Source organism: Bicyclus anynana, chromosome 13 (assembly GCF_947172395.1).
Source record: "Bicyclus anynana chromosome 13, ilBicAnyn1.1, whole genome shotgun sequence".
In the NCBI taxonomy this organism is placed as follows: Eukaryota; Metazoa; Arthropoda; class Insecta; order Lepidoptera; family Nymphalidae; genus Bicyclus; species Bicyclus anynana.
The window spans coordinates 7,447,868-7,461,554 of record NC_069095.1 but is presented as its reverse complement, the minus strand read 5'-3'; the positions used below and the strand labels follow the sequence as shown (position 1 = coordinate 7,461,554).

The 13,687-nt window shown below is 36.0% G+C and overlaps 3 protein-coding genes across 4 annotated transcripts in view; 1 reads left to right on the top strand and 2 right to left on the bottom strand.

The window, feature by feature from the left end:
• The window catches only part of LOC112043098 (organic cation transporter protein), a 30,721-nt gene extending 29,974 nt beyond the window's left edge, over window positions 1–747 (bottom strand). For both annotated transcript variants that reach the window (XM_024078371.2, XM_024078372.2), the window contains exon 1: window positions 538–747. In XM_024078371.2, the coding sequence (XP_023934139.2) occupies window positions 538–580 (43 nt within the window). In that variant the 5' untranslated portion in view covers window positions 581–747. The remainder of the gene's footprint in view (window positions 1–537) is intronic.
• The window catches only part of LOC112043087 (ATP synthase subunit O, mitochondrial), a 385,841-nt gene that overhangs the window by 56,097 nt on the left and 316,057 nt on the right, over window positions 1–13,687 (bottom strand). The window lies entirely within an intron of this gene.
• LOC112043075 (solute carrier family 22 member 21-like) lies at window positions 3,926–13,279 on the top strand. The gene is made up of 9 exons (XM_024078339.2): window positions 3,926–4,090; window positions 5,610–5,898; window positions 6,888–6,991; window positions 8,176–8,330; window positions 8,852–9,020; window positions 10,167–10,302; window positions 11,437–11,748; window positions 12,236–12,552; window positions 13,019–13,279. The coding sequence occupies exons 1-9, from the start codon at window positions 4,083–4,085 to the stop codon at window positions 13,206–13,208; spliced, it is 1,680 nt and encodes a 559-aa protein (XP_023934107.2). The 5' UTR covers window positions 3,926–4,082; the 3' UTR covers window positions 13,209–13,279.

Here is a 13,687-nt window from a genome sequence, read left to right as displayed (position 1 = left end):
ATTGGTATTTTACTCATTCGCATGCAAAGTTCACTGGCGAAGATACTAATAACATTATTATTTACTGATGTTCTTTTTATATGACACCTACATTACAATATTATACACCATACCAACAAAGTATTATTATTTTTAAATATTTAAAATGCAATAAAAGTATTAAAAGCTCATAAATATTCACTGTCTTGACAACCGTTCATAATTAATGTTGCAGCATAAAACACCGAGTACCTACAACCTTGAAACATTGTAATGTGGTCATGTTTTATGAGGCAAGGCATCAATACCTTTCGTTGTACAAACGAAAGCTTTTTCGCCTTCACTCGATCACTTGAGCCCACACGAAGTTTGCGACACGTGCACTCGGTATTCTGCGTTCAACCGGCTCGGTTAATAAAAGCCGGTCCAGAATTAATTACCATGTGCTTACGTGAAACACTATTGATAGTTTTATGTCAATAATCACACAGAAGTTTCCACAGATATGATGGATATTTCAATCCATATGTTTCGGAAAAAACTCGAGAATTTACTCACCCAATTTCCCCATCATCTCCTCCAAAGCGCGTTCCTTGTCCATGTTTATGTTAGTAGATCCTGGTCCGGTTAAAGCGTTGTCTCTCTGTAATGTATCACGGGCACCATTGATGTGTGAAGAACTAAAGTGGACGCGACAATGGCGGCAATGTAACGCACGCCATACGCGGGTGCCGGCGGACGAGCGAATGGACGGTTATCGCTGTATACTGGCGCCGATCGCCGACACCGTGGCGGTCGGTTAACGCAACCGAGCAAAAAAACTAGAACCTCCTTATCTCCATTAACTAATACCTCATAAGCAGATACCTCATACCTGCACATTAAAGCGCCGGCAATGCACAACATGTGTCTATCTCCGCTAATACAAAATATTTAGTGTATCCGGCATTTTAGATGCTTAAAGTTGACTTCACATAAGTATTGCGCACTTCATAAATATATTAGAACAGAGACATTTCATACTATAGACATGTTACGTGCTGACAAAATCACCGCAAAATGTGATCCTACATTAGCTACTCCACTGAGCGCACATATGCACGGTTTTGTGTTTTATTCCATTATATATTATTTTATCCCCGTAGGAATACGGGGATTAAATATAGCCTATATCCTTTCTCAATAAATGGGCTATCTAACACCGAAAGAATTTTTCAAATCGGACCTGTTCCTGAGATTAGCGCGATCAATCAAAAAATCAAACAAACTTTAGCTTTATAATATTAGTATAGATGTGTACAACAAATAATACAATTTAAACTAATTATACCTACTTATTTACTAAAAAATACATTTAAAACAGAGCCCCTCTAGGTGAGGGTGAAGGCCTCCTTCAGAGAGAGAGAGTGTTTATATTTATACATCTCAATAATAGTAAAGCATACCAACACTATATTATCCAGACAAGAATAAAAAGCCGATATAATAACCAAACATAAAAATATGCATAGCTTCATATGTAAATTTACGGTGGAAAATATGTCGTTTACAAACAGAAGAAAATAAACTATTAGAAACGGTTATTTAATATTAGGGTCACGTTTTATTTACTTGTGCTGTTTATTGTCGGCAGTTAAGTTTGCAATGGTTATACAGAGTACCTACATGGGATCTACATATCTATTTTATTGTGTATCGTAAAAAGTATGTGAGTATTCGTAGTGAATATTATCAATATCATGATTAACCTATTTGAATGGCCCCAGTGAGTGAGGAGACGGAGGTCCTGGGTTTGATCTCCGGCTGGGCCGATTGAGGTTTACTAAATTAACACCACTGTTAATAACACGGTGTAACACCCCGTGCTTCAGCGAGTACTATAGTTAAGTGCCCAAACCCGGTCGGTCTATACAAACCTACACTATACAAACACTGATACCTCTCCTCTACAATAACATGAATAATAATGAATGTCAATACCATCTGTAATCGAGAAACTTGTAACAGAAGGTAACAAGATTCGTATCATTTAATGTTATGACGTATGGATTGTTGATGAATCATGAAAGGAGACGAATAGTTGTTCACCTATGACCACACAGAGCATGCGTCCAAACAGCAATGCTGAATAACTTATCGGGCTACTGCAGTAGATCGGGCTAAAAATTGGCAAACGAAAACCTGACCTTGACATGTATGTTCCTAGATTTTTGTCGGTCTCCGTGGATGCAGTGGTATTCAAGACGGAGGTCCTGGGTTCGATCCCCAGCTGCATTGATTGGTCGAGTATGGCTAGTTACCATACTACTGGCATAGACGTACCGTCAAGCGATTTAGCGTTTCGGTACGATGTCGTGTAGAAACCGAAAGAGGTGTGAATTTCTATCCTACTCCTAACAAATTAGCTCGCTTCCATTTTCGATTGCATCATCATTTACCATCAGGTGACATTGTAGACTGTAGTCAAGAGCTAACTAGTAAAGAATAAAAAAATGCCTGTAGAGTTTAAATTCAACAAACATTGAAACAACTTAAATCTTTTTTAATTCTCATGTAAAATTATGATTACCAAAATAAAGTGTTATCTCAATTATCTTTGGCAAGCAGAAGTTTTTGTTGACACCTTTTTTTAAGTATAAGGAAATATTAAAATGGTTTGTCATTGAATTGTTAACAAAACACAGCAGTTACATACTAAAATTATACTGACTGATTAACTGACGGACCACGCAGATAGGTCACCTATCTAGAAGGTAATTTATAAATAACCATTGCCTAGAAACGGCATACAAGGAACTCAAACCTACCTACAAAGTGCCTCCCTTTTTCCATAAGGTGTAGGTGGTAGGGGAGTCCGGGATGCTAAATTAGCAGTTACTAAAGCATCATCGATTAGATTTAGTAGATAGAAAGAATAAATAGTTATATACTTTTTTCACTTTCACCGGTCGGGAAAAACTATAGACTTTAGAGACAATATTTATTAGGTACTTCGGTATACTGAAATCGTCAGAAAATATTAGCGATTATTCAGGAGATTATTTCATTAGTAAGTAGTTTCAAAGTAAGTATAAACCGCGCTCGTGGCTCGAGAACTAAAATGTAAGAGTTTTATTTTGTAACTTTGGAACCCACCCATTCCATTTCGGTTCGCACAAATCGTCATATTTTCGAAATGCACACCTTTTAGCTATCAACTCTCCTTCCTTATCCTTATTTGGATTGCTGGGTGTGTGTTGGTTGGTGTTCTAATGAAACCTCATAAATGTGGAAGCCCGACCTAATCTCTAGAACGAACTTGGTAGGATCTAATCGCTATCATCATTAACAATCCATATTCGGGTCACTGTTGAGTACGAGTCTCCTCACAGAATGAGAGAGCCTTAGTCCACCACGCTAGCTAAATGCGGATTGGCAGACTATTCTCAGGTATGCAGGTTTCCTCACGATGTTTTTCCTTCACCGTTTGAGACACGTTATATTTAATTTTTAAAAATGTACATAACTGAAAATTTGGAGGTGCATGACCCGGGCCGGATTAGAACCTACGCCCTCCGAATCAAAGGCAGGGGTCATATCCACTGAACTATTACGTCTCATGCTATAGAGAGAGTGTCAAGTGATGAAAATACATGAAATCTTAATAATCTCAAAAACATATCGTAATATATAAGATAATAAACATATGATATCTTCGTCATTTATGTAAAAAGTCTTATCGTATATGTATAACGTAATGTATGATGCAAGTAAAAACAAAATTGTAAGCCTAGGCTTATGCAACTGACCATCTAGGTATTGACACTTACCTGCATTCTGAAGAAATCGTGATCTTCAATTGAGAACAAAATTAGAATAAGGGGAATAACTATAAAGGTGGTCTATGCTGCACTAACTGTAAACCATTTTAGTATTAACATATCCTCAATATTTATCCGTAGGTCACTTTAAGCAAACAGTTTATTAGTATAAATTTTGAAGTAGTGAATTGCTCCATAAAACTACATTTTGGATACTTGGATACAAGTTGTTAAAACGGCGAATCTAGTAGGCTGGGTGAATGACATGAATACAAATCGTGCATTACGTCCTCACCGCTTGGAATGTCAATGTAAGTAATAATACTATAGATATTTTCTCTTCAAGGACGACGTTATAACTTATCCTCATCAATAAAGCTCACAACATAGCAATCACCTATCTCTAAAACAGAGGTAGGTGTGGACTTTACTCCGTTACGTTAATGATAGGTTTAAGGACTTGTACGGTACCGAATTGATCATTAAAAATACCGTTATTTTCTGATAACCAATCAATTTTTCTAAAGACGACACTGAAAACGGCACAAAGTTAGCCATCCATGACACAAAATACTGATTAATGTTTATAAGATGCACAAAACACAAACAAAACTGTTGAATTTCAAGTAAGTGGATAAGTATCTACATGTGTATGTTGTTCATCTTTTTATGTAAGTCTAATCTGATATTTTTCAAGGTTCCGTACCACAAAAGGAAATAATATTTTAAACATAAAAATGGAAACGACTTATTTTGATTTTAACACAAAATTACTAAACCGATTTTCATGATAATTAAATGGGCAAAATTGATTAATAAATTACGAAGATGTGAGGTATCAAGCATTAAAAACTACATACGCGTCGAATTGAGAATCTCCTCCTTTTTTGAAGTCGGTTAAAAAACGGAACCCTTATAGGATCACTTTGCTGTACAGTGTACATATGTCTGTCGAGACCCTTTATCTGGAGAACGCGTAAAGAAATTAAAACAATATCCTAAGGTGCTGTCCCAACAAATTCCAACAATCCCTTGAAGCGAATCATTTTGGATCTCATCCATCCATCTCTCCAATTCTCAATTCAAAATCATTTTGATTCCCTTTAGGGTAATTAAGAAATTAATACAATCGCCTACTATACTGAACTGTCCTTGGGCGAGACTGACTCGCACTTGTCGGGTTTTTTATAAGTCTATATTCAAACTTAATTCACTGAGTAAGTAGGTGATATAAATCTTTCAATGTAATTCAACTTTTATAGGTTGAAAGTTTAGACTTTTTTGCAGAGATGACCAAGCTAAGTTGAAAAATACCGCACAAGTAACAACTGGGTTCAAATAACTCAACAGTAAAAGGGCCGGATTTATCACCTTGTCCTATCGGCCGTGGTTCGATCCCCAGCCGATGGAATATTGTCTCTTTTAATAAAACGACATGTCGCCCGTTCGCCATAGATAGTATAAGCCTAAAGTCATAGGTAGGTAAGCCTGAAACAACAACAAAAAAACTGTAGTTTCTCCGGCAACTAACTATACTAAACTAACCTATAGATAACAAAGCGATTCTGCTTTAAGTCAGAAACAAGCAATTTAGACGGAAATAGGTCCAGCCATCACCATCGTCAACAACCTATTTTTGTATAACATCAGCTTCCTAACTGGTTTTATGTATTTCTTAGTTCTAAGAAATCCAAGAGTCTCCAGTGAGACAGTTACTGATTTCTGGACCCCTAAACTAAGAAACCCGGTGACTTGGCAAAGAGTCTCTTAAAACGTCTATGCGTTACAGTTACGTGAGTGCGTGTTTCAATAATACGTTTGATTTTTTAGTATCGGAACAGTGCACGAAGATGTCACTACAGACGTCCTGGGTCACATAGGCACGTGGCAGTGGCTGGTGACGTTCGTATCTGCGACCCTGTCAGTGCCTTCAATGCTCAACCAGTATGAGGACATGTTCCTGCTGGCGCCGCCTCGAGGCGTCGAATGCTTTGTCTCTGATGCCTCATCAATATTTAACACGAGCCTCTGCACCTTCACTGTTCTAAATGGCACGAAAGTGCAGCGATGCAACGCGTGGCATGTTAAGTTCCTTTGGGTAATTTGGATTAAAAAGTCGGTTAGTAACCAAATTCATTTTAATAATATGTAATATTATATATCAAATTCTTTACAAGCTGTCACATTATTATTCTGATTCTAAAATGTAGAAGCTACTTTATTATTCACATTTTTAAAAATGTGATACTCATAATTTCTGAATTTAACTCTGTTTCTTTTTCATATATGAATATCTTATATTAAATTTTGCCAAGAGGACGTCTTGGTTAATACTTTAGAATAATAAACGTTATAAGTTTATTAGTTATTTATAGGTATCTGATAATCTCGATATCATCTTTAATATGTATCTCTTCCATTCGTATCTATCATTAGTCAACTTGTCATCTACTCCTTTTACACACATATATCCTCTTTCACACACTCCAACGATCTCTTCTTTGTCCTTTCTCTCCTCTTGTGTCCTTCCACTTGCAATTTCTATATTCTTCTGCCAAACATGACTCTCATCCCTCCGCATTACATCCATCAATACCAAGCAAAAGTTTTAGGTAAGTAGGTACTATTATTCCTTGACTTTTCCGTCACTGGTGCCACTTTTAGACTTACTCTTAAGTATATGACCGGTTTTTTTTTAATATTTTCTCTAATCTTTTATCCCTTCTTCCTATTCTTCATAGGTAATTGTAAAGTAATACTTTATCATTGCATAAGAGTCCTAGGTATGCAGTAAGTATAGAAGGCGACGGCGCATAACCGCAAAACCATTATAGATTACTAAGATTTCATTACATTATTACCATATTTTAATATTTATATTGATATACACACGATTAAGTGGCATAGAAGTTTAAATTTTCCTTATAGCAAGTACATTTTTGAATTATTTAGTTTAAGTAACATTGTGTTTCATCTTTCTTAAATTGTAGATATTTATACCTTTCATAAAACATTGCGATATCTTGCTACTTTCATAGACATCGTCACTTGACGTCATGTGAGACAAACATACAATAAAATTCATGTATATTTGTATACTGTTTCCAGTGGCTGATATTCTGCGATCCCAAGATAAAAGCATTATCAACAACAATCATTTGCAGATTAGGCCTTGTATTTGGCTGTATCATTTTTGGCCTAGTTGCAGACAGGTACAGAATTTAATCAAATATCTTTTCATGTGATCATCTAACATGGTTATTTCCTGTGTCTACTTACGGATACCTACATAGTACATACTACGTAGCTGTTCTTAGATGCCAAATGCCACGATTATTGGACAATTACAAGTCTCATTAGCTGTTACTGATAACAACCGGAACCAACGTTTTAACATGATCTACGAGAAACAAGGAATATGAAGGCCAAGGTTGTATAATCGATATACGAGTACGTCTTGGCATTCGTATTAAGTTTCAGTAACTATGTAAAATGTATCTATAAATGAAAGCTGTACTAGTCTATGTCTTAGTAGTAGTGTGCTAGTAGTATTTGTCTAGTAGGTATATTGGCTGAAACTTAAATCTTTTTTTATGAAAAGTAGACTCGCGCTTGATTACAATTACAATTATGCCTGATGGAAGGAAGTAATGCAGTCTAAGGTGGAGCGCGTTTACCTAGAAGATGCCTATTCACTCTTGTTTCGAAGGTGTTTAAATTGTGTCAGAAAACACAAACCTATTTTCCACTACGATGTGTAAAAGGGTTTAGTGATAGTAGACTCTGTCACAGAGCTCAAAGTTCATCTGCCGCTATTTTATCTTATTTTTGCCAAGCAGTAACGCTGTTTCTGAGGGGTATGGTTCCGTCTAAGGACCTTGCGAGACACAAAGTCGCATTTAGACCGATGCAGGCTCCTTATGGCTCCGTATTTTGAGAGTGTGGACATCTCTTTTATAGAGTCAAGACAAAGAAGTGTGCATTGTACTGACATGTTTTTTTTTAGTGTATTTTTATACGTCTATAATACGGGGTCTTGAGAAAAGTCTTGCAATATGGTCTACTAGTGTGTATCTTCTAGTCTTTATAGACGATTGTTTTCGATTTAACATCCAGGTACTCAGACCATTTCTTGTTTCCCCTATTACCATAATAGAAAAAATAATCGGATCTATTAAGAGCGATGAAATAGTAATATTTCGCTTCGCATCGCTTCGAAGTCAATTCTAGATGAAAAGATAACTAGTCTAAAATTTATCGTTGTCTAAGTAGGTTGATAATAACTGATAAACATTTTTCTTGACATCAAAAGATAGCCTATAGATATTTGATGCAACAACAACACTTAACACTTAAATATTGGGTAGGCACTCCAATGGATTGATCTATGTTTCAGCTTTGGAAGAAAATTAGCAATTACCATAGACGTCATAGCAGAACTTGGATTTCGTCTGATATTAACGTTCTGCAATTCAGAGAGCTGGTTCCTTTTGGTGATTTTCTTAAGATCTCTGTTTGCAAGCGCTAATATTTACATGGGCATTATATTAAGTTAGTAATACATAATATTTATTCTTAGATATCATTTAATTGAAGAATTCCTAATTCCTTTTTTCTTGCGACGCTGTGAGTTCAGTAGGCCTGCATGCAACTAAACGACGTATCTCGTGAAGAGACATTGATAAATATCAAGCAGTAGCAGCACAACCGGGAATATCGCTATCTCATTCATTGCGTTAGGACGAAAGAGACAAGGAATTGGGACTACTCTGCCGTCATTGATTGACATTTTGTATATTTCTCTTCACGTTATCTCGTTGGTCCCAAGCTAGGCATACAGATGTACAAACATTAAAAGAATATATTGGTTGATTTTGGGGCTTTATACAATTAATTCACCACGTGCCTCAGATGCTTTAATACGCCACTGCGTTGTGATGAAGCCGGGACGAACTTAATTGGAGTTGTCCCTCCCAAATATATGTGCCATGGGTCATCTATTGCGTTTTATTGGATAAATAAGTTTTACATTACTTTATTTATTTTTTATTTATTCTTACTTTTCTTTGCAGCATGTGAAATAGCCAGTGTCTCTTGGCGAACTTTATTGAACACAATAGTTTCGATTCCACGGATGTTGGCGACCGTGTGCGCAGTGCCATTAGCAAACAGTGCACCTAATGCCGAGACTTTCAACTTTATCGCCTGCTTGTTTAGTGCTTCTATACTCTTACTTCTCAGGTACGTATCGACGTATTCACGAAGCTAGGAATGAATTTGAATTTATTAGTTATCGGACTTCTCAGAGAACGCTATCTATCTATATATGTACCTACTTATAATAAAACTGTAACAGATCTAATGCTGTAATACGTTAAAAATATTTTAGTTGGAGGGCTATCGATACTGAAGCCGAATTATTTTTTTTCTGTCTGTCTTACTTTCCGTATTTAATGTTAACTGGGCATCACGTTGAAACTACTGAATGAATTTTAATGAAACTTGGCACTATTTGAGACCATACTACTTAGATGGATATAGGACTTTTAATCGTATAAATTAAATCAGAAGGGATGAACTGGGGCTGAAAGTTTGTATGAAAAGTCCTTCAATTTCAAGTTACTTTTGTAAAATTTGGTATGTGTACTATACCAAAAAAATAATGTCATTCATAATTTTTCAATCTTCTTCCCCTAAATGGTTAAAAGGGGGTCTAAGTTCTTTTTAATATAAATCGTTCATGTTTTGAGTTATAGTTTTGTTTTATTTAATGGTCTATTTACTATACACATGCGAAAATATAATAAGGGGTGAAATAGGAGTTGAAAGTTTACATCGATCTTTCGATTTTTAATTTCACCTTAAGTAAAACTTCTTGTATTTTAGGCAGGCTTCTTGTATTTACATGTAGATATAGGCAGGTACATCTACATGGAAATACAAGAAGCGCGCCGTGATAGCCCAGTAGATATGACCTCTGCCTCCGATTCCGGAAGGTGTGGGTTCGAATCCGATCCGGGGCATGCACCTCCAACTTCACAGTTGTGTGCATTTTAAGAAATTAAATATCACGTGTCTGAAACGATGAAGGAAATCGTAAGGAAAACTGCATACCAGATAATTTTCTTAATTCTCTGCGTGAGTGAAGTCTACCAATCCGCATTGGGCCAGCGTGGGGGACTATTGGTCTAAACCCTCACATTCTGAGAGGAGACTCGAGCTCTGGATCAACTCGAGGAGACTCGAGCTCAATGATGAGGATGATAGGCAGGTATTGGGTACATTCATTAAAAAGAAAAGCAAACCTTCTCACTTAAAAAGTATCCATATAATTAACTCGTACAAATTTGCAACTGCCTATTTTCAAAATTGCAATAATTTTGACAGATGGACCCCAGAATCACCGCAGTGGCTACTGTATAATAGAAGAATTCCTCGTGCTGAGAAAATTTTAGTGGAAGCAGCTAAAGTGAACGGTATCGAACTTTGCAGCGATTTTAAAATAAGACCTGTAAATCATAGAGTACGTACGTAAGTCTTACTTAATTTATTGTGCATATAATTATAATAAATGAAGATAATGAGCGTTAAGGTGCTTAACCTTTGTTGGTATGCAGTCTCTTTGTTGTCATAGCATGTGTAAACAATAAACTTGCTATTTTTATACAGATTCCACTGCAAAGATTGACTGGATCAAATTGTAAAACAAATAAGATCATAAAATTTCAAAATCTATTAAAAATCTTTTATCGTAATTAGATGAAAATTCATGCAGTTTTAGCTTCCTTACATTAAATGTGACATTTTCAATATTTGAACAATAAGCATAAACGCACAAATAACAAAGATTTTAGTAATTTTGTTTGACCGCCCATACAAATCTAACGATCATAATGGACCTATGACGTCATTAATTTGTACCATTTTGTATGGGGCGTTTTTCAGAGATCCGTGGCAGCGCCGCAAATTTGACCCTATTAATCCCTGTAGCTCCGAAAGTAATGATCGCGGATACCCTGTTACTTTTACAAAATTGCTTTTCTATTAGCATACTTTTAATTTATAGGTATACAATTTAAAAACTTTCATCATCCCTATTGCAATTTTAGAAACAATAGTGCATTTTCTGTTACAGTCCCATTTAATTTTGTTAATAGGAAATATAGTTTTAAAGCGTCTATAGATCCACGGGTCATCGAATAATCCCCATATGAAAGCTAGTGTTTGGATATCTTTTACTTAAATTAGTGTGACCTAGGTATAAACTTAGGTTTCAGGTTATAGGTTGACTTTTACTAAAGATCAAATTAATCTAGTAGGTATAGGTATCTACATCCAATAAACGGACTTTGAATCTTTATCGTCACCTGCTAAACTGCTTATATAAATCTTCTTAGGTAGATACTCCTATCGAAGTTTCTTCGCTTAGTTATTGTCAACGACTCATAAAAAAACATCATGTTTAAAGACTAATTTATTACATACTACCTTACATACTTTGCGGGGTTTCGCTTAGCATAGCAGAAAAACGCCTTTAGCCGTTAGAATTGCTCATCATCTACCTACTTTGCAAATAGCAATTGAATCTGGAACAATATTTGCTAAAAAAAATATGTTTTATAGAGTATCTGTACAATAACTTTTATTACCATTTCAGGCATACCATTGTTTGGATGAAAGTTGGGCTTGCGTCAACATACTAACTACGCATAACATTAAAGTTTTATCGTTAACAATTTTAGTATTCTGGGCATTGTATTTATTCCTGTACAGCTCTTTATACATAAGGATACAGTATAAGCAACCGAACTATGGCTTGTTAAAAACGTTTTGTTTTATTATTGCCTTGGGACTTTTAAATTGGTGTTTATCGAAGAATTTTAAAATGAAAACGTTAGTGCAAATGGATTTAGCAATCATTGGATCTTCTAGTGTTGCTCTAATTCTTAGTAATATGTTTGAATTTCATGTGAGTATGAATTGTTATTGTTACTAAATCTTATTTTTTTTTTAGAATAATTTAGATCTCGTTTTTATGACAGCAATTTACATGGTTGATATTTTCGTAAAAATATAGCAATTGCTTATACCATTTTACAATTGCATTCCCAGCAATTGAAATGTTATAAGCAATTGCTATATATTTTTTAACAGGCGTTAAAAAACTGTCTAAAGCACTACCTAATCAAATTTTAATGTAACATTGCTGTGTTTTTTTAAAACTAAAAAACAAAGAAGAACTAACCCTAATATGGCTTTGCAATGAATATGCCGGGCGTGGAACTAGTCAATCTATCTAAAATATACGTAGATATATGTCCACGATTTTCTTGTGTTGAGGTAAATCTCTGTATAGCTATTAGATAGATTAATTTGGAGCGTTGTGATCCTTTTCTAGGGATTCTTGTTTCAATTCTAGGTGCTCAATTAGATATTTGACAATTTTTTCTTTGCAGATTTCACCAATAGCTAACGTCATATCGCCTTTAGCACTGGCCGCAATTGTAATTGTGCATGGCCTAATGGTCAACATAACGCCTCGGCTGTTTGCCATCAATATTCGAGCCACATTACTTGGATGCTGTCACTCTGTTGGACATCTTGGTAGTTTAATATGCTGCGTCATTGTAACATTTCAAGTAATGAATGATCAAACGCTGATGTTCGTAGAAGCTGGACTGGTGCTACTTTTAATTGTTGTGTGCAGTGTTTTACCCGATGTCGATGGAAGGGAAATGCCAGATGTTTTGGAAGACATGGATTATTTCTCAGAGTAAGGTCGCATATACCTATAGGTAGTAGGTACTTGGACTTAGTAACAAGATAATTATGTATTCATACTGATCAATCAACCTTATAAAATACCGCGGTTTCACGCGCGTTGTTACCAATCCGGTGGGAATAAAATAGCTATTAATTTTAATAGTTACTTGATTGATATTGAAGTTTTCCCTTGGTGAAAGAATTTTCCATATCCGTCTAGTAGTTTCAGAGCCTATTCAATGTAAACATTCGATGTTAACAATAAAATATTTAATCTTTATAATATAAGTACCTACTTAAAGAAAAACCACAGAATAGAGAATAATAATCGCTATGAACATCATTTACACACCTATCTATTGACTATGGACATGAATAAATATGCTGTGCCTGGACCCAAGGACTTATACCTAAGTTTGGATACCTCGCGCCAACTACTCGTATTTACGTAAATAAATTACTCATTACTTTTTAAGGTTGTCAAAACCTCTACGTTGGGCGTCCCAAAAGACCAAGTATCCATCACGAGAAGAGATTGAATTGAGAGTATATTCATTTGGCAGCGCAAAACCCAACCCATTGAACGACAGCGATGATCGACCCCCTGCTAAACGAATAGGATGGTTACACATTGAGCAGTTGTTTCGAAAATTGCGGAAGACGTAGAATTTAGTTCACTATGAAATAAATGTATTAAGACTGATAGAGGTAGTTTTTGTTGCTATTATTTTTCGAGAGAGAGTACCTACGAGATTGGCATCGGCCGTTTAGGTTTTATAGGCATGGTGTAGTTAAATAATTCAAGATCAACATATCAGCCAATAGACGTCCACTGCAGGACATATGCCTTTTGTAGAGACTTCCAAACATCAAGATCCTCAGCCGCCTGTATCCAGCGTATCCCTGCAACTTGCCCGATGTCAACAGTCCAGTCGACGGGGAGTCGACTAACACTGCGTTTTCTAGTGTGGGACGCTATTCCAACGTCTATCGGCTATCGGCTATCGCGTCGCGAGTCGTTGAGCTATGTCGTTGACTGTGGTTCTTCTGCGAATCTCCTCATTTATGATTGGATCACGCAGAGATACTCCAAGCATAGCTCGTTGCATCGCCCTCTGTCTCTCAGCCTTATGAGGCTCACAGCG